A 25,790-nucleotide genomic window follows, 5' to 3' on the forward strand; every position below is an offset into this window, starting at 1 on the left:
ATCTGCTGTCTCCATATATTATTGTGGGTTGGAGATGTTATCTAGTTTCACCAAGCTAAAGTTTATTTTGCTGTTTCTTATTCTCCTAGTTGTTTCTGAGTTGTTCTCACAGACAGTTTCATTGCTACCATCCCACCCCATCCGCAACTAGGTACTTACTTTTCTGTTTTTGCTGTTATTGTTGTTGTTTTATCATAGATGAGTTTGCCTGTTGTAGAATTTCACATAAATGGAATCATACAGAATGCAGTGTTTTGTATCTGGCTTCTTTTTTGAGTTATGTTTATCAGTAGTACATTCCTTTTCATTGCTGAGTAGTGTTTTCTATGAATTGATAGACCATGATTTGCTTATCCATTGTCCTGTTTATCTGGGTTGTTTCAAGTTTTTGCCTATTGTGTATACAGCTGTTATGAACGTCTGTGTACATGTCTTTTTGTGGACATGTTTTGAGATCTGTGAGTGGAGTGGCCGGGCCACAGGGTAGATCACTATTTAGTTTTAAAGAAACTGACAAACTGCATTCCAAAGTACTTTGTACCATCTTATGTTCCCACCAGCACTGTATAAGAATTCCAGTTATTCCACATCCTTGCCAACCCTTGTGATTAGGATTTTCATTTCACATATTCTAGTGGGTGTGCAATGTATCCTCACTGTTGGTTTTGGCATAATTTTTCCAAATGTTCCCTAGTCCCTAGCTCTTAGAGCTCTGGACAGGGGTCTCTGAGCCCTCTTTTGGGTTGTCATTTGTCCTTCACAAGTGCAGCTGTTTATGGGCAAGGGAGAATCATTATGATACTATGCTAATAGTCACGTGGGTTTCTGTGTTTACAGACGGTGGGGACCGCAGCCCATTGAGAGATCGATCCTTGGCAAAGAGAAATATTAATATGTCATTTGTGAACTTAGAAAAGAGGCTTCAGAGGCCACAAGTGAAAGATTATATAACCATTGACATCTATAAAAAAATCTAGCTGTACCTTCATGGGTTCAGTGCTGTGGATAAAAATAATCTGGAGGCAGAGAAAGGATATAAGAAAATGTTTTATAACTAAAATATGAAGAGGCTCTTGGGAATCCATCCAATTGTTAAGGACGCAAAGCTGTCTCAAATGCTGGCACCACTATTTACAAAGTTAGCTGTTGGCAAACTGATTTGCATTTTCCTAATGACTGATGGTGTCAACCAGTTTTTTTTAATTTGGTTTATTGGCCATTAATATACATCCTTTTGTGAAGTGTCTATGTGAGTCTTTGACCAATTTTTAACATTGTTCTTTGATTTGCATTGGGTTGTAGCAGTTCTTTACATATTCTGGCTACAAGTTTATTGTCTAATGTATGTATTGTAAATATCTTCTCCCAGCCTGGCTTCCCTGTTTATTTTAACAGTGTCGTTTGATGAACAGAAGTTTTAAATTTTTATATAATCTCATTTATCATTTTCCCCTTTTATGCTTAGCGTTTTTTTGTGTCCTAAGAAGCCTTTCCCTGTCTTCAAGCCAGAAAACTATTCTCTTGTTTTCTTCTAGAAGCCTTATGCTTTTTGAACTGGCCTCTGAGAAACCCTAGAAAGGCCTGGAGGGGAAATGGTGAGGTCTAGCCAACTTGACCCAGACTTTCTACCTCCTTTGCTTCCTCCTTCCTATGTCTCCACCTCAATCAAAGCAGGCTTCCATCTTCATTTTATGTACTTTTTTTTTTTTAAAGATTTTATTTATTCATTTGAGAGAGAGAGAGAGCACAAGTGGGGAGGAGGTAGGGGCAGAGAGAGAGAGAGGTGGACCCTCCAGCTGAGCACAGAGCCCGATCTCAATCCCAGGACCCCGAGATCATGACCCGAGCCGAAAAGACGCTTAACCGACTGAGCCACCCAGGCGCCCCTATACTGGGGTTTTAATTAAAACTTAATTTAACCAAAAGATTTCCACTTTGTCTTTCTTTCTTTTTTTTCTTTCTGGCCACTCCACTGGACTGTAAATTCCTTGAACACAGGAACTATGCAATCTTTTACTCTCCGTTATGTCCTCAGCTATGCACAATGCCTGGGCACCTTGTGAACACTTAATACAAATTTTTAATTGAAATAAACCTAACCAAATTTGAAATGGGAAGAGAGGCTCTATTCAGTTTAGCCAAATCTTACATAATATGTACTCCTGGGCTTCAAATCTGGGCCAGGCTCCCGTGAGGGGAGAAAGGCTCCCAGTGGGAATGAGATCAGAGGCCTCTGCCTGCAGTAAGCTCCATAGGAAGCAGTAAGAAAAGCATTGCCTTACACTTATGTAACCTTTTACTATTTATAAAACACCTTCATATACCTTACCTCCAAAAAAAAAAAAAAAAAAAAGAGCTCCTAAATGTAAAAAAAAAAAAAAAGGCAAATACCCCGGAGTTTCAAATATTTGGGAGGGGTACCGGGAGTGAGGAGGCTGGTCACGTTTTCAAACTGGACAGATTCTGAGCCCTTGGAGTGATGAGGACACTGAAAGGGCCCTTTTTCAAGCACCCCCCTTTCCCCAAAATTCCCACTGATGCTCAAGGTCTCACCAAGGTTTATCCCTTCAGACGAAGGTCTTTATCCCAGTCAAATGCTAGTCACCCTCCAGTTTCCACATGGTGAGGCAGGATGGGTGGTGTGAGAAGGTCAGTAATGGCAATGGGGGGACATATTTCCGGTGGGACACTAGGGGCCTCCAGGGTCTCCCTTCTGGGTCTCATAACTGCGCTCTGGTCAAAATCCGCAGCCACCACCTCCGTCTCTAGACAGGCAGGTGTGACCTAAAATACAGGATGCCCTCGCTTCCTGTCTGTGGCACCCACCTCCACCCCAATGCCTGGTTTCCGCCCCCACATTTTCACTATTGATCTCGGGGTAACCCCATCTGACCTAAGAAACTGTCCCAAGTCTGTTTCACACCTAGAAAATGAATAGTTGGAGACATTCTTTTTTTTTTTTTTTTTAAAGATTTTATTTATTTATTTTTTGACAGAGAGAGACACAGCAAGAGCAGGAACACAAGCAGGGGGAGTGGGAGAGGGAGAAGCAGGCTTCCCGCCGAGCAGGGAGCCCGATGTGGGACTCGATCCCAGGACCCTGGGATCATGACCTGAGCCGAAGGCAGACGCTTAACGACTGAGCCACCCAGGCGCCCTAGTTGGAGACATTCTGATGGTTAGATACTGTGAAGATTTTTTCTTAAGTATATAAGAAGCTCAGCACCATGCCTAACACATCATGAGTGCTATACCTTTTGAAAATAAGTACAGAGTTCATCCCGGGCTTCTGGTCTGTCTCATAGACCTAGACCTAATCATGCTGCTGGGCTGGACTAAGTCACTTTTTTCAGGGAAGACGAGGTAGCTTTCAGGTCAAGCCTGATGATTTTTGAAAGATCCATGGGTTGTGAAATCACTCGCACCCCCAAACCATCTGCCCAACTTCCATCACCATTAGGGTTTTCCAGGATTGCTTTCCAGTGACTTCTTTTCCTTTCCAGGCTTGCTGTGGTTGTCTCCTTTCCTTAGTTCTATCTGACACAAGAGCTGAGCAAAGGGGTCAGTACATGTGATTGCCACATCTTCTCCAGGTATTCTGTTCCCACAGATAGGAGGCTTGGGATGCAGGGATAGAAATCAGGGGACTGCTTCCAACCCCATGACAGATGTCACCCAGCTCTTCCACCAACCTTAACAGCACTGAAACTCAAGATGACACTTTCTTGTCAAATCTGAATTAGGCATTTTCACTCTAACTGGAGTTGAGTCTATCAATCCCCTGGAGGAAACCTGGAGCTCTGGAGAGCTTTCAGATTCAGCAAACAGTTTTTGGTTGCCTGCTGCGTGTCAGGTAGGCCTTGCATTGTGTGTGTGTGTGTGTGTGTGTGTGTGTTTAATTTCTATTCCCAGTTGCATAGTACAGATGAGGAAAGCAGGGCTCAGTGAGGCTGAGGGACTTGCCCACCTACAGCCAGCAAGGGGAAAGGTCAGGTTTCTAACCTAAGTTTACAGCCCCAGGTCCAAGTCCACTGTTCTTTCCATTAGACTACAGATGCCGCTCCAGGTGCAAAGCCAGACCACCTCCCCCAGCATCCTCCTAGAATATTACAGACCACATCGGGCTCTCATCTCTCTGAACACCAGCAGCATGGCCATGTGTTCATTTCACCTGCAGAAGCTGCCCAGGCTTGGGAGCTGTGTCTTGTTCTTTCCATCCACTGATATAATGCAGGACATGTAGGAAAGCAACCGTTTCCTGGGAGAACTTAACAGTCTCAAAGGCTTCTCATACATACTGTCCCCATCCCTCTGTCCCACAGGATAGGTGAGCTTCCTTTGCTCTAGTGAGGGAGAGGAGAGTAGTGGGAGGGAGGAAGGAAGCAGAAGGAAATTAATGAGTGACTTAGGATCCATCCCTAAAGGACCAAAGCACTAAGGATCCTGATTTATGGGGAGCAAGATCAGGTCCATGGTTGGCTGGGAAAATTGAGAGATTAACTTGATTTCTTGAGTACCTACTGGATGCCAGACAGTGCTTTAGTAGGTTGTTATGAACATTGCCTCATTTAATGCAATCCTGTAATGTCTGCAATCATATTTTTAATGCACTTTGGTGCACAAAACTGAACTAATCTTTATAATACTTTATTCATTCATACTATCCTTATTGGTCCATGCTTGGGTCTTAATTATTTTTTTTCAATCATTTATTTTAGTGATCTGATGAACACCCTTGAATCTACATCTGACCCAAGAATAAGAACACTAATGGTAATTTACCTCTATTCATGTGTTCCTTCCCTACATTGTCACAAATTAAAATAACGTACCAGCCCTCTCCTGTAGTTAATTTTCATAAGAAGCTATTAAGACTGGCTTCAACCGTCCGGTCCATAATCTCTCGAAATAACAAAATAAATAATTTTATCTAGGTGATTAAGAAAAACCCTTCCCTACCTCCCCTTACAACAGGCCAACCCCATCCCCGATCATTTCCTTGTTCTTTTTTAGTTTTATTGTATATATATGGAAACCTTAAAATATATTGTTTATTTTGATTATATTTAAATTTTAATAAAAGGACTTGCTTTTTTAGCTTAACATTATTTTGCCAAGATTCATCCATACTGTCGCTACTGGATCACCGGGGACCATCCATTTTCACAGCTCTACGAATTCCGTTGTGTGAATGGGCCACAATTTATCCACTCTTCTTTTGAGAGCCTTTCGTGTGGTGTCCGGTCTTTTGCTATTGTTACTAAGTGCTACTGTTGCTACTTAGCACCACTAAGAACAGTCTTGGGCACTTCTTTTTGTGTCCGTCTATAAAAATATTTTTGAGGTTTATATATCTAGGAATGGAAATAGCTGGGCCCATTTTACAGATATGGAAACTGAGGCTCAGAGAGGTTAAGGAAACTGTTCAAGATCACACAACGAGTAAATAACCAGATCCAGGATTTGAATCCAGGACTGCCATGAAGAACAGAGGCAAGGAAATACTGGGGGAGAGGGGATGTAGGGGGCTATTGGAATAACAAGGAAACCTTACACTTTATCATCTTATCTTGAGACTAGAACTTATAATTACTGAATGTTTTCAGTACTTTGCATACCTGTCCTCATGGCTTGGGCCTGTGCTGGGCTTGGGAAGCTCCAGAGGTTGGAAGAACCTCCAGCCAGCCCTGGCTCTGGTTGAAGCCACTTGCCCTTTAATCCCCAGAGCTGGCTGCTTAGTTACTGAAGTGGCAAAGCTTTCTGGGTTTCAGAAGCAGCCAGTTCCCAGGGTACCTCCTCCCTCCTACCACATAAGGTACTCCCAGACTCTGCCCCTGCCCAGCGCCATCCTCCCCCATGACACACGCAACCTCGCCAGAGCCTCCCCTGTCCTTCCTGATGGGCAGCCTCAATCCTCAGCCGCCCTGGCCCCGCCTGCCCCCTCCACCCCAGGCACACACACTACAGAGTGAGGCCACCCACAGAGCTATTTAATCATCCTGAGTGCAAGGCCACACCACAGGCAGAGGCGACAGGAAGGGAAAACAGGACCTGCAGCTGTGCTCTGATGTCAGTGATGGGGCAGGTGGGCATTCAAATAAAAATGAGAATTACCAGGCAAATACGCCCTTGGCAGAGCAGCTGTTCACTGGCCTCAGGCTTATAGGATTCCCAGATCTGTGTATATTTAAGTAATGGCAGGGCCTATAAAACCCCTCCCCAGAGGGCCCCCAGGCTCAGATCCTGTTCCTCTGGACAGAGGCCTCATTCTTTCCCAAGGCCACAGACCTGCCCTCACCCACGCCTTCACCTTCTAATGGAATTTGCAATCCGTTTTAAGGGAGATTGGAATTGGAAAAACTAATATCGAAGCCCTATAGATAGAGGGCCAGGGATATCTATGCACAGGAAGGACAGCCCCATGTTACCTTGGATCATCGGGGAGCATCCAGGCATTCACTGTGCATCAGATAAGAGCCCTAGACAGCAGAGACTGCCTTCCGAGAAGGTTCAGACTTGACTCTTGCCCTTGCTTATACTCTGGGTTAAAAGAGGAAGAAAATGAATGACAGATGAAAAGTTAAATAAATGGCTTAGCTCTCCCATAGAAGAAGTGACCTAGAGAGGTCTTTTCTCCCGGAAGGCAAAGCCCAGCCCCAGGAAGTGATGGAAGGCCATGGCCAAGAGTTCGGTGCTCATCGGCCAAGTTCTGTCTGCAATCCCATCCCGCCATTCGCCTGGAGACATGGCAATAACCCCTGAGGGCCACATGTACCTTTCTGTAAATGGGACAATAATGCCTGTTCCCTCAGGCTGTGGTGAGGATTGAACAATAGGATGTTTGTAAGTTCCAGTTATAAAGTCAGTCAGTCCCGGAGATGTCCTGTGCAGCAGGGTGACTATAATTAACAATACTGTACTCTGTGTCTGAAAGTTGCTAAGAGAGTAGATCTTAAAAGTTCTCATCACAAGAAGAGAAACTTGTCACTATGTGAGGTGATGCGTGTTAACTAGACTTCCTGCGGTGACCATTTTGCAATATATACAAATAGCAAATCATGAGGGTGTACACCTGCAACTAATAAAATGTTAGATGTCAATAATATATCAATAAAAAAAAAAACAAAAGCAAAAACAGGGATAGCCTTGCCTCGTGATGATGAGGGGGGGAAAGAAAGTGTTTGTAGAACATGGGCTTATAGTCTGCACTTCACAAATAGCAGTGATGCTTCCATCGAGAACTGCGAGCCCCCATCAAGTTCTCTGCTCCAATTCGACGATTATCAGACATGTTCTATTTCCTCACCTTGTCTGTTTCTTTCCTCTCTTTCTTGATGGGTTGTGGATGTGTACATAAAGCATTTTTTCCTACAGCTTTAAAGAATATCTCCCTGCTCCCCTATCCCCGCCAAGCCCCCCTCCACCGACTCCCCCCAACCACCACTCCCCCCAAAGGTGGGGCCTGGGAGGGTAAGCTGGGCTGGTCCCCGTGGAAGGGCAAGGGCAGTAGGCCGAAGCCCCCGAATCTCTCCACAGCAGCCCAGCCTGGCCGGCCTCTGCCTGGCCTGCGACTCGCCTGTCTGGCTCCGGGACAGATGCTTCCCCGGGGACAGGGAAGTGGAAGCAGGGGCAGGTGCTACCAAGACAAAAAAAGGCTGGCAGACAGGCCAGCTGCCAGGGTGTGGAGGGGCCCTGTGTGTGGGACCTGAGGTGGGGCAGGGTGGGGCACGTGACAAGCACCCGGGCCGCGGTACCCCGCTCACGGCTCACCTCCCAAAGCTAATGGCCCAGGCAGGCCGTGCTGAACACATCCTTTATTCTAGAGGCCAGGCTCCCTCGCTCCTCAAAAGAGGGCTTAACCCAGGCTGGTGAGCAGGTGGCCAACAGCTGCTCCCTCGACACAGCAAGACTGTCTCCGTGGCTACAAAGCAGGCCCAGATGCCACCCCTCTGCGTGAGAATGTTTCCTCCTGGCTGAGACAAGTCCCTCCACAGAGCTGCCTGAAAAGGGCCATTTGCCAGGGGGAGGGGCTGAGCCCCACAGCTCCCCTGGCTGCCCACAGGCACTACCTCCCCTCTTCTCTTGCAAGACCCCTTTCTCTTAGCAACTGCCAGCCCTGAGTCAGGAAAGCGAACCACTATATTCTCCTGGGTAATTGCTGTCTATTCATCTCCCCAGGACTCAACTCCCCTTCTCCCCTCCATGCAGAGAGAGGAAGTTTGCCCTACTCAGCACGCTACCATCTGGGGGATTCTGTGATTTGAATGTGATTATGATGCAGAAGGTCCTAGAAGCTCCTCTCCTAGCTCCTCACCCCTTCCTTGCCATTTCTCGGGACCGCTGCCAACCTAGGTCCTGCAGAGTTGTGGATTTAAATCATCCTCACTATTGGTTACAACTGACCTGAGAAAGCACCTACTGGAAAACCCTGACCATTTCATTTTTAAAGCATGGGATTAAGATAACTTCCCTTAACATCCCAGCAAACATAACACACTGCCATTCTGTATTCGAGGCGGGCTCCATTTGACCTACTCCAGAGCCACTTAGCACTCTTCACCTTGAGTGAGAATGACCACCATCAGTTATGTTTCCCGTGTTTCTCCAAAGGCTACAAGTCAAAAGTCTAACTCTGGCTCCAGCATAAACTAGGTCAGAGCATACCAAAAGTGCCGAGCAGTTGATCTGGTTTTGCAAGACACAGGATTTTGTTTTTAGACTCTGCCAATTCAAAGTTCAGTTAATTTGTTTGCATTTTGTGTGTCTCATTGGAAAGCCTGCATGACAAGCGAGAGTGATCCCTGTTCTCTTTAGGTCATAGGGCATGTAAGGAGGGGTCCTAATACCCTGGCTAGGGCAGAGCACCCTGCTGAATGAAAGGCACCTTGTTTTGGTTCTAGTGACAGAGGTCCTGTTTTTCAAATGAAGCTTACATTCGACCTACCGTGATACACTTGCCAACCGCCCCAGGACAGGCTCTGGGATGTCTACAAACCAGAGTCTGGATCTCCACTAGTTGTGGCTACTATTTTGGGGACACCTACACAGACCAGCTCCTGCCCAGGTGCTTTGCCCAGTTCCTCCCCAATCCTCACAGCCGCCTTGCCTGGAAATGTGGGAACTATTATCCCCCTTTTGCTAATAGGAAACCTGAGACTAGGAGAGGCCAAGTTCCTTCCCCAGGGTCAAACACCCAGAATAAGTAACAGTTTCAGGATTCAGTCTCAGGCATCTGAATCCCCATGTTCTTTCCTACCACGTGTTTAAGAGGAGAGCCCCTGCCCCTTTGGGTGCCTGCAAGACGGGTCTTAGTGCCTGAGGAGTTGGGGCTATTTCTCCCTCCGCGGGAAGGGCATGCATGGAGCATGGATGTGCTCGCCCCCTGCAGCTTCGGGAGACAGAGACCACACTTGTCCGGGGTTGGGGGCGGGGCCGTGACTCAGCCTCCCCCGGAAGAACGTGCCGAGCGAGATGGCAGTGGACTGATCTCTGTCCTAATGGAGACAGAATACAAGAGCGGGGCAGAAACAGAACAAACTAGCGCAACTCCTCCTGAACGCCCAGCTCGGGAACAGCTCGGGCAGATAATCGGCTAATCCAATTTCCAGCCGGCTTTGCAATGCGTGTCAGCCACCATCATTTTCCACCAGGCCTTCAGCTTCTCCAGGAGCCTGGATTTTTGGGCGAGCAAAAGATGAAGAACTGACCCCCGTTTCCACACCTCCCCTCACCTCTACCTCGGCCTGCGTTGGCATTGACATGCATCCTTCCCACTCCAGGGGCAGCTCCGCTCTGGCACCCCCTCCCCTCCCCTGCACCTATGCACCCCACCCCAGCCCTGCATTCCTTTCTAGTCCACAGCAAAGCAGGGGTTGAGAGCACCCGTTCTGGATTCGCAGAGCTGGGCTTCTAAATCCGATTCTGCCACCCACAGGTTGCATGCCCTTGCCTTTGGTGCTTGAGCTCTCCTGCTTCAGTTTCTTCATCTGTATAGGGGGATAATAACCCCAAAACGGTATCTACCTGTTATGGGCTGAACTGTGTCTCCCCCAGATTCGTATGTTGACGCCCTAACCCCCCATATTTCAGAATGTGACTCAACTGGGAGATAGGCCTTCAGAGAGGTGATTAAATTAAAATGAGGCTGTTGGGGTAAGCCCGAATCCAACCTGACAGGTGTTTTTACAAGAAGAGGAAGAGAACAAGGGGGCAAGGTCACCGGGGAAAGGCCATGTGAGGGCACAGCAAGAAGGTAGCCTTCTACAAGTGAAGGAGAGAGGCCTCAGAAGAACTTAATCTTACCTGCACCTTGATCTTGGACTGCAGATTGGGGACGGAATACACGTCTGTTGTTTAATCTGCTGTATTTGTGATGGGAGGCCTAGCAAATCAATACCCTACCTCAAAGCATTGTTGTGGGGTTTCGACTAGATGGAGCATCTAAATTGCTCTACAAAGTGCCTGGCTCCTAAGCGTTTTCTATTAGGATGGCCACTTCTATTAGTATGGCCTCACTTTCTGTAGCACTCATTTGGTAAGCCTTGTGCCAAAGTTGTGAAGGGTTGAGTTCCTGGGAGATCGAAGTAAGTTCTCCGAGGGCCCTGGTGGTAGATTTCTGGCCTCCGCCTCCAGCCTACCCAAGTGCCTAATCTATAAGGGCTGTTCAAAAACATTTGTAGATATAATATTCTTGGATTTCAAGAAATATCTAGGGACTGGAGCAGGGAACAAAGCAAACAGTCTTCGGGACGTTGATGGTTTAGCGGGGAAGGAGGAGACACTGATCACGTAACATCACTTGCTTTGAGTGGTGTCCTTTTGCTTCCACCAAGAAGCAAGTGAGCTCTGAATGGAGGTGCTCCTTTGAGTCCCGGTGAGCCCAGTGAGAGAGGAGACCGCAGCTTGCACCTGCTGTGGGCCTACTATGTACATCGTCTGCACAACAGCCCCAACTGGTTGACTCTGTTCTTATTTTAGTTTTTCAGATGAGAAAACTGAGGCACAGGGAAATAACTTCCCTAGGCTCAGACCACGTGTAAGAGTTAACAGCTGGGATTCAAACTCGGGCAGTCCAGCGTCAGAGCCCAAATTAGCAGGAAGAGCGTGCTGATGGAACCGCAAAGATAGTTCTCGCAGGCTTGTGGTTTTCTGTTTCCGTGGCCGGGCACGCAGCCACTGTGATGTGGGGTAGGGACCTGGTCTCTCCTCTGTGCTCTAGAATCAGTCGTGGGCAGGGGAGGCAGCACCCACTGACGGGTCCCCACACTTTCCTTCTAGCCTTCAGAATGGCTTTGTCCCATACCTCCTGGACAGGGGACAAGGACAGACCTCAACTAAGAAATGCAACCACAAGAGGGAGTTCTATCAATGACTTCTCTTTTGTTTTCCTCTGGCCACTTTGTTGATGTAGACAATAGGACCAGAAGGGATGTTGCTTGTTTTTCCCACATTTACTGCGTGTTAATGAGATGCTCAGCATAGTGTTAAGTGTTTTCCTCTGAAAGAGGCTTTGTCAAGGCCTCGGAGACAGATCTTGGATCCAAAGGGTTCCAGACCAAGCAAACACCGCAGGGAGGGAGTAGAAAACCAGTGAGGGGCATTCAAAACCTGTCCCACAGAGGAAAAGGTCAGGGGCTAGAGAGAACTTGTGAGGGTTTTTGGAGAGACCTTTTAGCATAGGGTGAGTCCAGCCCCCCTCCCATGGGGCTAGGGGCCTGCCTCTCACCTCACTCCCAGGGAGAGCGGGTACAGTGGGTCCCTCGGAAAGGGAGGCTTGGAAACCTGACCCCAGCCAGGAAAATCAAAACCATGAGCTATGGGCTGGCTGGGCGCCCTGGCAGCAGAACACAGACAGAGCAGCTGCCGTCTTGTAATTCTAGGGCGAGGAAGACCCAGATGCTTCCAATGGGTCAGCTGTGGAGCTCTGAGACCAAAAGACTGGCATGGGGTCATCTGAGGAGCTCTCCAAAAGGGTGTCCTGGAGGGACAAACAGATGGCAGCAGTGAGAAGTTCGGGCACTTCCCAGGACGGGGCAAGCCACCAGCCAGAGTAGGAAGGCATTCAGCCTGTTTGGGGGGAGCTGGGGGTAAGAGGGGAGGACTCCTCAGAGACTTCTCCAATGGACCCAGGAAGTTCTCCCAGGCCCAGAGAGCCTGAGGCCTATCCCAGAAGGCATGCATGTCAGGTAGGATCCCCTTGCTCCCTTCCCTCTCCTCCTTCTCCGCTCTTCTCAGTCCTGGAAGGGACAGAAACCCAAGTGGCAATAGGGGTGGGGGGCGTGGAAGGGAGAGGCTGGAAAGAGAGGAACCAGTCACCCGCCCTCCCCAACAACAGCGTCCTGTCTGCACCAGCCCAGGCTGCTACCACTCATAGCCCAGTCCACCAAACTGGAATTTGGAAGCCGTCATTTGCGTCACAGAAGGCTTTTTCATTTAACCCAAAGCATTCACCTTTGAAGAAACATCAGCTTTCCTTTAAAGATAGACCTTCTCTTGTGCATTTTAATTATTTGGATTATTAAGATTATTATTAAGATTTTACATATCTCTATCTTATCCCCACACCTGACAAATGACCTTTGATGAGCAGACACTGCACCTTATTCTCCTTCAGCCCTCTCCACGGGACCCGATCACCAGAGACACTCAAAGATTTGATGACTAAAGCACACTTTTCAGGGACACGCTGACTGTAAAAAGTGAAGTGCAGTCATAAGCAGGATCAACCCACTCCATTTTCAGATTGCTCCAGCTGAACAAATATATAAACCATCCCTCAGTCTTTTCTCCCCCTGCATTTCAAGCAGTAGGTGGTACTAATAAAAACACCACCTCATATTTGTATAGCACATTACAGTTCCAAAGCCACCCTCATTGCCCAAAGTCACTCTCCACCCCCGCACAACCCCAAACCCTTGCCACCCCAATTCCACCCACGTGGCTGCCTTTCCCCATGGCCCGCCCTGTGCCAGTCCTTGCCTGGTGAAGCCACGTGCCCCCTGGGGGGAGGCCATGTGTTATGTGAAGCGTCTCCTCATAAAGAGTCAGCTGGCCAGAAATGTGGGCAGAGAGTGAAGGGCAGCGCGTTCAGGTTCTGTTTATTATGTTCTCACAGCCTTGTTTATAGTAAAGGTGAATGACATTATTCCACTTTGCACAGTAATGAAACAACTCAATGAGGACTCCACCAGCCAAGCGGTTTATATGGCAGATGAGCTGCTACGAATCTCCTGTGCACGCCGCGTGACTCAGCTATGCTGCCGTGGCTGGGGGGCAGGCCGAGCCCAGCCACCTTTTCCCACATGCGGCAGAGGGAAGGCTGCAGAAGGGTCCAAAGGGAGTAACAACCAACAAGGGCACAGTTTATTGAGAGGGTCTGGACCCCACACCTGGGAAGGCCAGTGGTGCCGTCTTGCAGTCTCCCATATCGGTCCACAGCACCCTGTGGGGTCCTGAGAGGCCACGGGGACAGGAAGACATTTCTGCTCTTGGCTTCTTCCTCCACGATCTCATGCCAAGTGGCACAGGTTCTCAACGGCAGGGGTGACTTTGCTGCCTCTCTTGCTTCTAACCCGGAGAGACACATATTTAAAGAGGGCTGACACTCAGCCGACTGCAGGACAGTGTCAGATGGAAAATGAAATTCCTCTGCTTTGCTTGGGAGTAGGCACAGACAGGGTCCGGAGAGTTCTGGGCACTCATGTCGATGGGAGCCATCTTGCCTCTGAATGTGCCGCTTTTCACCTGTCCCTTCTGCTTGGTGGAAAAGCAGACGCCACATCAGCTGCTTGTCTTTCCCACCCTGTTCCTTCCTCTTCAGTCTTCCCCACTCCTACCGTCCCCCAGCTCTCAACACAATGGGTTCAGGTCTTTCCCTCACAGTCCAGGGCCTGGGCTATGGGGACACTTCGGCCCTGCTGAAGAAAAGCACCCAGGCCCTCCCTGCACCCAGAGGCTGGGCCTGCAGCCTGGGCAGAACACCATTTCCCAGCTTTGGTTTGTTCAGAGCACAAATTCTGGGGGGAGCACCAGAGAAGAAAATCAACTAGGAACCTTCCAGCTGCCCATCCAGCCTGAGACCAAAGAGTGAATCGTGCGGGCTTAGAGCAGGAACTGAAACCCCACTGTGGCCTTGGAAAAGAAAGCCCCGAAGAGCATGATATTCCCAGGATGGGACACACCCTTCGCCCATCACCTGAGTTCCAACTACCCTGTCGCAAGGCCTTGGACACAGAGGCACAACCTAATGCAAACGGCCAAACACAGAGTGCATGAACACACACAAACAAGGGAGAAGCCCAGGAGGCCAGCTTGGAGGAAGCACTACGAATGAGACTCGGATGCATGGCAAAGCCTCTCTGAATCAAATACCCTCCAGAGCTGCCCACCATCGGCCTACCGACTGCCTCACACCCCATGCAGCTGGGGCAGAAACATTATCTCAAAGGGGCACCCAGAGTCCGACTCAGGGCCGGCAGGTTCCTGGTTATTGTGCCAGTTCGCCTCTGGCTGTGCTCCAGCCCCCTAGGCCCTGCCGCTGGGTAAGCTCAGCCATACTCCTCCTCACTCCCCAGGCCGGTGCTTCCTAACCTCATCCGCATGGGCAGTCACCGGGGGTGCTTTAAAAATGACTGCTGTCTTGGGTCCCAGCCCCAAGGTGCTCTGGGGTAGGACCAGGACATTTAGGTCTGAAAACTCCCCAGGTGATTCCAAGGAGAAGCCAATGCTGGGAGCCTCTGTCTCAGACCATCTTCTTTCAAAGCCTACTACTCCATGGGAACATATTAAAAATGCAGTTTTCTGGGTGCCCCCCCCCCAGGTCTTTTGGATCAGCATCTCTGGGTGTGCCACCTGGGAATTAGCACTTGTAACAGGCTCTCCTGGTAAGCCCTGGGCACGCTCAGAGGATGCTGGGCATGCTCAGCCCACGGGCGCCCTGGGGCTATGAATGGTTGTCATTGATTAGGTTCTATTTGGTTTGCCGAAGGCAACAGGTAATCTCACACCAGCCTAAAAACAGGTTGACACTCAAGTAGGGCCAAAAGGCCGCTTGCGGGGTGAAGAGCAATCCTAAGAATCGCAGCTCTGCCTGGCCCACTGCCCTGGCTTCCCTGGGTCTTCAAAGGGCCCAGGCCCAGAGCAAGCCTCGAGCCTGGAAGGCAGTCCACAGCACGAGCCCGGCCTGAGGACCAAAGGAAGACCTTACACGGAAGAAGTGGCACCTGCAGATGCCCACCTAGTGAGGCGGACGAGGGTCCGTAGAAGAGGAACTAGGAGAGAGGGTAGGACTAGGAGACATGGAAGGTCAGGGATGAGGTATGCTTTGATATTGCTCTAGGTGTTGTAAACATTTCTCTTTGTTTCATCACAGACCAAAATCTGGCTTGGCATGACCTAAGTGCCTGAACATAGGCATCAGAGCAGAGAGCTCTGTGCCTTTTGTGGGAAGCAGGACGGAAAGGGTGTGAGGACAGCTCCACCCCATGGGAAGACCATCTCTGTGGGGTACTGGCCTCATGCTCACAATGGTCACATACACACGCACGCACGCAGACACTCCACGGGAGTACCATAAATATAGCTATCACATTCCTCTACACACAGACACACGCCCACATGCCCTCCCATAGCGGCAAAATTCATGATACCCAAGCTTGGTCCTTCACACCTCCCCATCGTGGGAGGAAGTCACCCAGCGCCACGACCCCACCATCTGCAGCCTTCGTTCCACAAACGGTTGGCAAGAACTCCAGGCCTCAGCTGAGGCCACGGCCCAACACTCTGTGCAGACTTCTCCTGGGGATAGTGGAAGTGGTAAAAAGGCCCCTCTTAAACATTTCATTTTTCCATAACTCTGTGCTGTTCCAATTTACATGCACTTCATATTCGACAGTAGAGTTGGCAGCAGATGCATGTTTCATGTGTAAACAATGTTTAAAATACCCTGTTCAAAAATTTGATCATTAAATTAATTCTGGCAGCTTTAGCTAAGAATGGTTTTTTACCCGTGGGGGCAGGGGAATACTACCTGATCTAACTAGGAACACCCATTTGAGGCTTCAGAGTTCTTGAACATGAGATTTCACAGGATGCTTCAGTGTGAGGGCTAGGAGGCATGTGTTCTCTCTCTCTTTGATGGTTCAGACAGACTCACCAACCCTCGCTTACAGATATAATGTGTTGTGGCAGGGCAATGGACCCTAACACCAGTGGGACTCAAGAGCCTCCTTGACCTTGTCTAGCTGCAGCCAAAGAAGGAAGAGATTCACAAAGTTACTGGACAGGAATGCAAATGCTGGAATCCCAGCAAGTGTATCTAAAGAGGCCCATCACCCCACAAGGGGAGAATGCAGCCCAGGTCTCAATCACCTAAACTCCAGAGCTTTTGCCTAATCATAGCTCTTCCATTTAGTCAGGCTGAAAGTTTTGGAGATCTGCAATGAATCCAAATGCATTGGCTGTGAATTATCCCAGTAGTACCTCCACCACATTCTCTATGATTTGGTCCACCTGGAGACCAGCCTCTTCCAGACTCCTCTTCCACTTTCCGGTCTCTCTGCTGAGGATTCACATCCCAGGCACTGCAAACTTGTGCCAAAGTCCACTTTTTCTCAGGCAGCTAGAGTGCTTTATGCTCATCCTCCAAGGAAGAGTTTCCTGACACAGTTCCAAAAGCAGCCTCAGGGTACCATGAAAGCATTTTAGGAAGATTCTCCACAGCCAGATGTTCACAGTGATCTTAGCCTCACCTCCTGTTCCATGTTCAATCCCAAAAGGTCAGAGATCAAGAAAGAAGTTGCTGAATAGCCAAGGTGGCCCTCATGAGAGAGACCTTTCTAAGAAAGCATGCTCCCAGGAAGCAAGCTGAAGAGTTACAGCCTAAGTTCCCATTCTCCCCCATCATAATTACATGACCTGCATGGAAGGGGGGACAGGGAGAGACAAGGAGAGTATTAGGCACCATGAGAGCTGTCCATGCTAGGGGAATTCACCTCCCTTTGTCAAGCTGTCTGTCATTCTAAGAGATCAGTGATGTGTGATGCCACAGGGAGGTGAGGGCAGAGAATACAGTAAGCAACAGAAAGGATATATGGTGCCCCATTGCACAAAAGTCTACTGGTGCTATGTTCCCTGGTCATTTGACTTCTGGAATACTTCTTGGTAGAATCGAGGAAGATTTGCAAGCTGTATCTTTCTTAAAAGCAGCTCCACATCAGAAGTCATGAAAGTCATCTCCCAAGACCCTTCCTGGAATTGCGAGGGTAAAAAAAGTCTTGTGAATTTCCTAGGCTAAGATGGGCAGTGATCACAGCTTTTCATACTGGTCCAGTGGAAATGGAAGAAATAGCCAACCTCATGGAGTTTGCCCCTTCTCCCAGGGCCACCTGTTAATGACAGTGCTAGAAACCTGGGATTCCCCAGAGACCTCTCTCCTACATTGTGAGGTCCCAGCACGCAGGACTGGCCATTACATTGTGACAGCAAATCACAAACATGAGCCAGAGTCTTCTAGCTCTTCCTCACAGGGGTATAGTACAAGTTAGAGTCAGGAATCTTAACTGAGGAGGGTATGGAAGTGGCGGAAATTGCATTTGCATTATTTACACATTAGCCCAGCTAGCAAATCTGCCTTCTCAGTGGAGATGACCCAAGGCATTATGGAGGGCAAGTCGCTGACCCAGAAGAAGGGTAATAGCAGCAAGGTTCTACCACTAACCGAAACACAAACATGGGTAAATGGAATAGAGTCCAAGCTCTGGTGACTGGATCTTACTTTGGAATGGCCTTTCATCCATTTCTCATTCCCAGGCTCCCAACCTAAACGCCATTGCTTTTTGAACACCTATCACATTTCACGTTAGAATATGGTCTTGGCAGCAAAGGGAGGGGAAAAGCCAGTGATCTCCGAGAGTCCCCATCTGAGGTCTAACTGAGCCTCCTCTGGCTTTGGGACAGCAAATCTAAGTACATTTTGGACCTCAGGAACCTGGGATAAGAGTCTTTCTCCATGAGGCTGTGTACTTTTCCCTGGGCTTGGTCAAAGCAAGTCAGGGATGGCTCCTGCATGTTCTTCCTTGTGGCTTCTCGGGTCTGGAAGTCTATGTTTACCTGGAGACACAAACAGAGAGCATGGTCACAGGCCCTCAAGGGCCAAGGTGCCTGGCAACTGTTCCTAGCTATGTAATAATTATTAATGACAGTATCTTATATATGTCAGCTGATTCATGCTTTTCAAACTGTTTTCCTGGACGTCATCCCTTTTGATCCCAGCAAGAATCCTGTGAGGTCTGAAGACCAGATACACCTCACCCCAATTTACAGATAAGGACACTGAAGAACGGAGATACTGAAAAGCTGGTCTAAAGTAGTATGGAAAGTTAGTAACAGAGTCAAGGCAAAACCCTAATCACTTAACTCCTAAGCCAGGGGTCTTCACCATATCAGGCAAAGGGTGAGACTGAAGGTAAGTATTAATGTGGATTCCGTAAAGAAAGCTTGCCCTACCTACTAGGGAAACAAATGTCCCCGGAAGAGAGACCATGGTTATAATGGACATCTCTCTTCCAAGCAGCATTATAAGGAGCCTACAATGTCCTGGCCACTGGCCAAAGATCTCCTACATCCCAAGTCAAAGGATAATTGAAGAGTTCTAGGTATATAATGCACTGAATTATAGATAGATAGCAATCATAGATAGCAAATATTTTTCTTCTATAAAACCATCCCAAGTAAAATTCTGCTTTATAACTCAGCATAGCAATTCATTTTATTATTGTAATGATACTAAGTTATAATAAGATAATATAAATGACTGTAATGACTCATTAAGAAGCAGTGACAGGAGGTGCCTGGGTGGCTCAGTCGTTAAGTGTCTGCCTTCAGCTCAGGTCATGATCTCAGGGTCCTGGGATCGAGCCCCATGTTGGGCTCCCTGCTCAGCAGGAAGCCTGCTTCTCCCTCTCCCACTCCCCCTGCTTGTGTTCCCTCTCTCGCTGTGTCTCTTTCTGTCAAATAAATAAATAAATAAAATCTTAAAAAAAAAAAAAAAAGCAGCAGTGACAGATGTTGAATAGGTGCTTTATCCCTAATACTCAGAGTAGTGTTGAAAGGTAGGGGATATTATACACTTTTACACTGGGGAAAATGTGATTCAGAGAGACTAGCGGACTTGGCCAAGATCACACAGCTAGTAACAAGATTCCAAAGTGGATGCTCATCCCATTAAGCCATGCTGCCTTCCACTAGGAAAACTAACATGGATTCAATGCATCTACCCTTGCAGAATCCCTATAGGAACACAGGTCCTGCAGGCGCATTTTTGACAGCTAAAACATTCCTAATAGAGCTCTTTTTTAGAAGCCCTGGGCTCTGCACCTTAAAAGTGATCCTTTTTTTTTCTTCATTAAGAGTCATCAGAGAGGTAAGGCTCCGTTCAGAAGACAGTACCCATCAAGACTGGCTTGAACCCCCACAAGGAGAGTGATGTGAGCCAGGAGCCATGGATAGAGGTCTTACAAGACTCTCGCCACTGCCAACACACCTCCCTCGGAGCCTGCACATCCACAAACTCCTCAAAGATCCTATGGGCCTTGGAGACCAGCTTTGCAGTTGACCTGGTCTTCTTGAACTCCTCACACGCCAGCCAGAATTCCAGGTTCTCCTCGCTGAACTCCGTCTTCAAGAAGGCGCGGAATGCAGCCACCCCATCTGTGGATGTGGTGGGGGGGAGGAAGAGAGAGAGGAAGAGGCTTAAGCTCATGAACTATAGAAGCAAGAGAGAAAGGCAGCAATAATGTGAAACCAGCCCGGACTGTCCAACCCCCAGTGCCCCACATCCTCTTGAAGACTCTCTCCTAAACACACAAGTACACTCAGAGGCAAGCTCTGCTCCTGCTCAAGGCTGTAGCAATGTGAGGGAGAAATGTTGAGGAAGCCATAGTAATAATGATTATGAGAAGCCCTGGTCACTCTTCATCAGCCTTCGGGGGTCACTGCCTGTCCCCTAATGCAGAGTCCGCTGTCCCCTGAGTCCACTGGTGAACCTGTGTTTCTAATGAGGCCAAAGTAATATTTGTAATGCATTCCCTACCCTAATCCAAGTTAACCACCCTGAAACAACAATCTGTTACAAGACAAACTACAGGAGGGTGTTAATGCCTCAGGGCAAATCCTTCACTACGACCAGAAGAACGTCTGAAAGTAAACACTGAAATTCAAACACTAAAGCCATTCTATTACCTTCACAGGGTTCCCAGCCTCTTCTACAAAACTTTTGAGGCCCTGTGTTTTAATGGTTTAGCCTGTGGATACTTTATTTTAAAAGATCTTGCTTATCAAATTACATGGTTTAATTAAGATTAATTATAATTTTTCTCCCGAATGATTTAATTATGAACACACCTTTTCATTTTTTTAAAATCCATGTCATGCATATTGCCAAACAGAGTTTCCAATCAGAATAAGATGAGCAGGGTTACCATGTAGATTTGGAAAACAACATCCACTGATAGCTTATACATTCAGTTAATGTTTTTATATTAAGATATATTTTATAAATTATCTTAACCCTCAAAACACTCTCCTCCACTCAAATTAGAGCTATATCTTTCTACAAACTGTCCTCAGGGAATGGGCAGACACAGCCTAGAATGAGGTGACTGCATTGGTTAAAAATGACTCTGACCAGAATGTTTTCTTTCTTTTCTAAAACTTGTTAAAAGGACAATATGTCAACAGTTCTTAATTCTGAGAGAGGGGATCACCTGAGCATCTGAGGCCCACCAGTGTGCACCAGGACAACGTGCCGCCCAGGGTCATGCCACGGATTGGTGGCGCCCTGCTATCGACACATTTAAATGTTTGTTTTTACTTTTGTGAGACATTTTCATTTCTAATTAAAAAGTCATTGGGTATCTTTGTCTTTCAAAATAGATGTTGTAATGTCCTACACTGGAATAATTGTCATAAAAAAAACCAAGACTTTTAGTTGCCAGAGCCAGGAACTTGAGAGAAAAGGGTTTTGATGGAATTCCCAAATCGAAAAGATATCTAAGTTTGGAGGCCTGAGTTCAAAGTGTTTAACAAAAGTAGGGTAGCCATGAAAACTACCCCCCGAGCCAGTACGTTTTTGAGAGTCAATGGGGGGCATGCCTATTAATTACACAGAGACAATGGGCATAAACTACGGCCACCATAGACAAAAACCAGAACATATGATCACCGTAAGACAAGACATATGGTCCTCTAAGATAAGGAGTATGGAGAAAGCAGAACATGATGTAAGGCTGTTTCCCGTCAGGCAGGATGGAAATAAAATTGCTCCTGTGCCAGGGAAGGAAGAGGAGAGTAGTGTTTAAACTCATATGAGAGTTTGGCTCAGGGCCCCACGCACCCTCATTCCTACATTGGGTTTAAAACCCTGAGAGGAGGGAGTAGAAACCAAAGATAAAATGAGAATCAAAGAGAGCAGGAAGCACTAACATGACGAAGATTAGACAGAGAAATGGCCAGAGAATCATTCATTCATTTTAACGATTTTTTTAAAACTACCAATGTACAAAATATGTCAGGTCATAAAATCTACCCATAAAATCCCTTGTGGATGCTCTTTTTTGCCACAGCTTGTCTCCTCCAAGTTCTTTTAGAGGTAACCCAGAGGTTTCCCCAGGCTCTGAGGAACTCAGATCTGAGAGCTAGCCTGCCTGCCAGGAGATTGCCATTGCTTGCAGAAAGGGCCCCTGTAGCAGAGGCCACAGGCAGAGGTTGGCTGGAATACCATTTGGAGCTGTGGAAGCCTCCAAAGAGACTCAGTGCCCATGAGAGCCAAGGTGGAGCTGGTCCAGCAAGGCAGTCTCTGAGCAGTGACCGGTCCACACATGACAAGAGCCATGGATGCTATCGGTGGATGCAGGGAGGACCTGAGGACCACAGGCCAAAAGCCTTCTCCTGTGGGCAGGGATTGGGAAGGAAAGGGCAGGGGGAGAACCCTAAAACACTGTGCATTTATCTAAAAGAGTAAATGCAAAGTGGCTTGGAAGAGTCACTGGGAAGGGCCTCTTGTTTTTAAACTGGAAGAGACCAAATCCTTTGAATGGCAAAGCTGAAGTTTGTTGTTTGTGTTAGATTTTGTGTTGTTTTCCATCGAGAAAAAATTGAATCCAGTTACAGATAAAGAAAATTACCTTTCTGCCTCCCTTGATGGCATTGGTGAAGATAACCCCGCTAGGGAAACTCTCCTACCTCATGCGAGACAAGAGACAGACATTATCTCCCTTCACTGAAGTCTCAGCTTTGTTGGGCCTTTGTGTGGATTGAAAAAGAGAGAACACCTGCAAGGTGCTCTCAGGAATGTTGCTGTACTTCTCCCAATCTTATAGGGGAAGAAGCTGATGCTTGGAGATCAGGCTTGACGGAGTTCACGCAGGTAATACTGTGTAGCATTAAAATACAAAGTATACTAACTCCCAATCCAACATAGCAATAATGCCTCCTCCATTCATTCACTCGCTCATTCATACACCCATTAAGGGACCCAGGCATTCTTCGAGATGTGCTAAAAACAGGCACAACTAAGCCCTCAGAACTTGCAGTGAAAGGGCCGTTTGAGCCAAGAAAATATAATTTGGTAGTTCCGATATACACAATAAGTGGGATGGCAGGGTAAGCATAGGTTGCTGTGAAAGCACCCAGCAGGGATGCCTCAGCCAGACCTAAGGCCCTAAGAAGGACGGAGAAGCTTCTAAGCTGAGATGTAAAGTAGGAGGAGCAGGAAGCTAAGTGAAAGAAGGGAAGGGGGGATGGAGAAGAGAATTGTAGGAAGGGAGAGCCACACCAGCGAAGGTCAATAATTAAGAATGTTTGAGTAATTAGAAATAGCTCAGGAAGACTAGTGTTTAATAATAATCACGTAAACAATTATTGAGCCTACTTATAAGATACATCAAGAGTCCTGTGAAAGAGCCAGAGAGACAGAAGGATAACACAGCCCTGCAAAAACCCAGGGAAGCGAAGGTTTTGAGGAGGAGAAAGCGGCCATGTGGCCAGTGCTACCCAGAGATCAAGCTAGCTACGGTCCGAGAGGCGGTTGTTGGATTCAGTGATGAGATTCAGCGACCATGGGCAGTTGCAGCTTTAGTGGTGTGATGGGGGCCCTGGGCACTGGGGTGAACGTGGGGGTGAAAGAGAGGAGAGGAAGCAGAAATAGTTCATTTAGATGTTTCTTGCAAGAAGGGGAGGAGAGAGATCAGACAGCATAACTGGAAGGAAATCAGAGGTCAGGAAAGAAGGGCTTGGGGTTTTCTGGTTTTGTTGTTGTTGTTGTGTGTTTTGTTTTGTTTTGTTTTGTTTTTGGTAAGATGGTCTTGAGTATGTTTGAATGCTGATCTAATCAGAAAAGACTGCTTGACTGGAAGGAGTTGAAATTAAAGGACAGAAAGAGTTTAACTGATAAAATGTTGCAGAAATAAGCCTGAGAAGAGAATTATGATGGAGAGGAAGAGAAAGGGCTGCATGTGGATACAGGGAAGTTTCTAGTTTGGGTGCAGGAAAATGAAGGAATTCCTGTCTGATTTTAGCTGGAGAAGGTGGTGGGACCTAGGGATGGCAGGGTTTTATTTTTATGTATTTATTTAGGATTTGGGGCAGAAAATTTTATTTATTTACTACATGCCATATTTTTTGCTGGGGATTTTGCAAACACCAGCTCAATTTATTTTCACAACAATGCTGATACATAGATAGTAGCACTCTGGTTTTCCAAACGAAGACATTAAGACTTACTTACAGAAGTCGAAGAAGTGTCCCAGTTCCACAGCTGGCAAGGGGAACCAAGTGTTGCTACCAGGTCCATATGACTCTAAAGCAAGATCTTTTTTAGATGTATTTGCAGGCAGAAGGAAAAGACCAAGGGAAGAGAAAGATTAAAGAATCAAAAGAATATATCTGGGGGCGCCTGGGTGGCTCAGTCGTTAAGCGTCTGCCTTCGGCTCAGGTCATGATCCCAGGGTCCTGGGATCGAGCCCCACATCGGGCTCCCTGCTCCGCGGGAAGCCTGCTTCTCCCTCTCCCACTCCCCCTGCTTGTGTTCCCTCTCTCTGTCAAATAAATAAAATCTTTAAAAAAAAAAAAAAAAGAATATATCTGGTGAAGACAAATCCTAGAGAAGGAGGGGGACCAAGAAGGAGGAGGAGAACTTGTCTCCCTTAAAGTCAAAAGTAGAGAAAAAGAAAGTGGGGTGGGTGAGGATAGAAAGAACTGGCCAGGGAAGGGGCATCTTTGAGATGTATAAGGCTGAACAGCTTTGGTCTTCATTAATTTGGGGTGAAGTCCCCGTGAAGGCAGTCTGCCTCCACGTGCTAGGCTGTGAGGATATGGCATGAGTAAATCAGACGAAGTCACCACCTCACAGAACTCAAAAGCTAGTCCAGTGTCACAGACATTGAGCAATAATTTAAAATAATTAGTTGAATATTATAAGTCCAGTGTGTGATATAGGGGTTTGGGAAGGGTTTGGAATAGGTACTTTGGAAAAATAAGCAGGAATAGGGTAAGAAATAGGCAAAGACTTGTGAGGTTCTAGGTTCCAGCTCCTGAACAAGGTTACAAGGCACCAGGAAGGGAGCAAGAACTTTTAACTCTGAGGATGCGCCCATCGTTCAAAGAAAGGACCGTCAGTTCCAGGTTGGCAGACGAAGCTTGAACCCGGAGAACAGCAAGGATTTAGGATCTAAACGTTGGAACATAGGAAAAGAGGAGAAGGATAACCATGAGGTTAAAAAAAAAAAAAAGGTTGACGTTAGAGAAGGAATTTTGAAAATGGACCACTGCAGGCCCTGAATGCGCACTTACTTTGGGCCAGGCACCACATTAGATGCTCTATGAACCACCAGCATTTGCTCCATATGGCAAAGTTAGAGCATAGGTCCTGAACTACTGCCATTTTGTAGAGAGATAAAGGAAGCTTAGAGAAATGAGATCACTTGCCCAAGGTCACAGGGTTAGTAAGTGGCATGGATGCCAAACTACAAAGCCAGCGTTCTTACGTGAGTCAGTGGTCCAGTCCCTGGCTCGGCATGATGGCAGGGCCTACAGGAAGCCTACGCCAGCAATGGCTGGAGGGGCAGGGAGGGGAGTGCCATCTCAGCCCAAGACAAGGGGGCCATGAGTAACTCCACAGATGGTGACGTTTCCAGAAATGATGGCAACAGATGAGGTGGGGAGAAATCGAAAGTCACTGTGGAAGGCAGAGGAGTATCTTGGAGTAGCAGAACAACCTAGAGACAAGGATGGACATGGGCAACAGAATTCAACTGAATGACATTGGAAGCAATTGAGACTGACTCAGGCGGGGATGGGGATTTGATATAAAATGTGTGGTAAACTCATACCCAGCTCATGATCGCCTGTTGGCTTCACTGAGGCAGCCTACGGAACCCTGCCCGTCCACCTGGGACAGAAGCACCACTGTCCCAGTTGGGAGCATCTGTTCTGATCAGAGTCAGGCTCATAATTAGCTCTGTGACCTTGGACAACACATTCAACTTCCCTGGGTCTCAGCATCCTCAACTGTAAAGTGAGAGGGATGGATCCAATTAACTCTCCCTGCGTAAGATCGTGCTCTGCTCTGTGCTCCTTTTGCAACTCAGGCCTGCATCAGACACAGCTCTCAGCCAACTGTTTCCCACCTCCCCCCCAGGAACATCGTCACCACCACACACTGAGGACTTACCCTGGGCCCAGTTCTGTGTTGTCCAATCTACATATATCAACTCATTCAATCTTCACACCCACCC

At 47.5% G+C, this 25,790-nt stretch overlaps 1 protein-coding gene across 5 annotated transcripts in view; it reads right to left on the reverse strand.

Moving 5' to 3' along the window:
• Positions 1-10,267: 10,267 nt before the first annotated feature.
• Positions 10,268-25,790, reverse strand: part of RGS8 (regulator of G protein signaling 8) — a 44,260-nt gene continuing 28,737 nt past the window's right edge. For all 5 annotated transcript variants that reach the window (XM_032393029.1, XM_032393030.1, XM_032393028.1 and 2 more), the window contains 2 exons: positions 19,541-19,707; positions 10,268-18,108 (listed from right to left, as the gene is read on the reverse strand). In XM_032393029.1, coding sequence (XP_032248920.1) covers positions 17,926-18,108; positions 19,541-19,707 — 350 coding nt within the window. In that variant the 3' untranslated portion in view covers positions 10,268-17,925. The remainder of the gene's footprint in view (positions 18,109-19,540; positions 19,708-25,790) is intronic.

Source organism: Phoca vitulina, unplaced genomic scaffold (assembly GCF_004348235.1).
Source record: "Phoca vitulina isolate PV1807 unplaced genomic scaffold, GSC_HSeal_1.0 scaffold71, whole genome shotgun sequence".
NCBI lineage: Eukaryota > Metazoa > Chordata > Mammalia > Carnivora > Phocidae > Phoca > Phoca vitulina.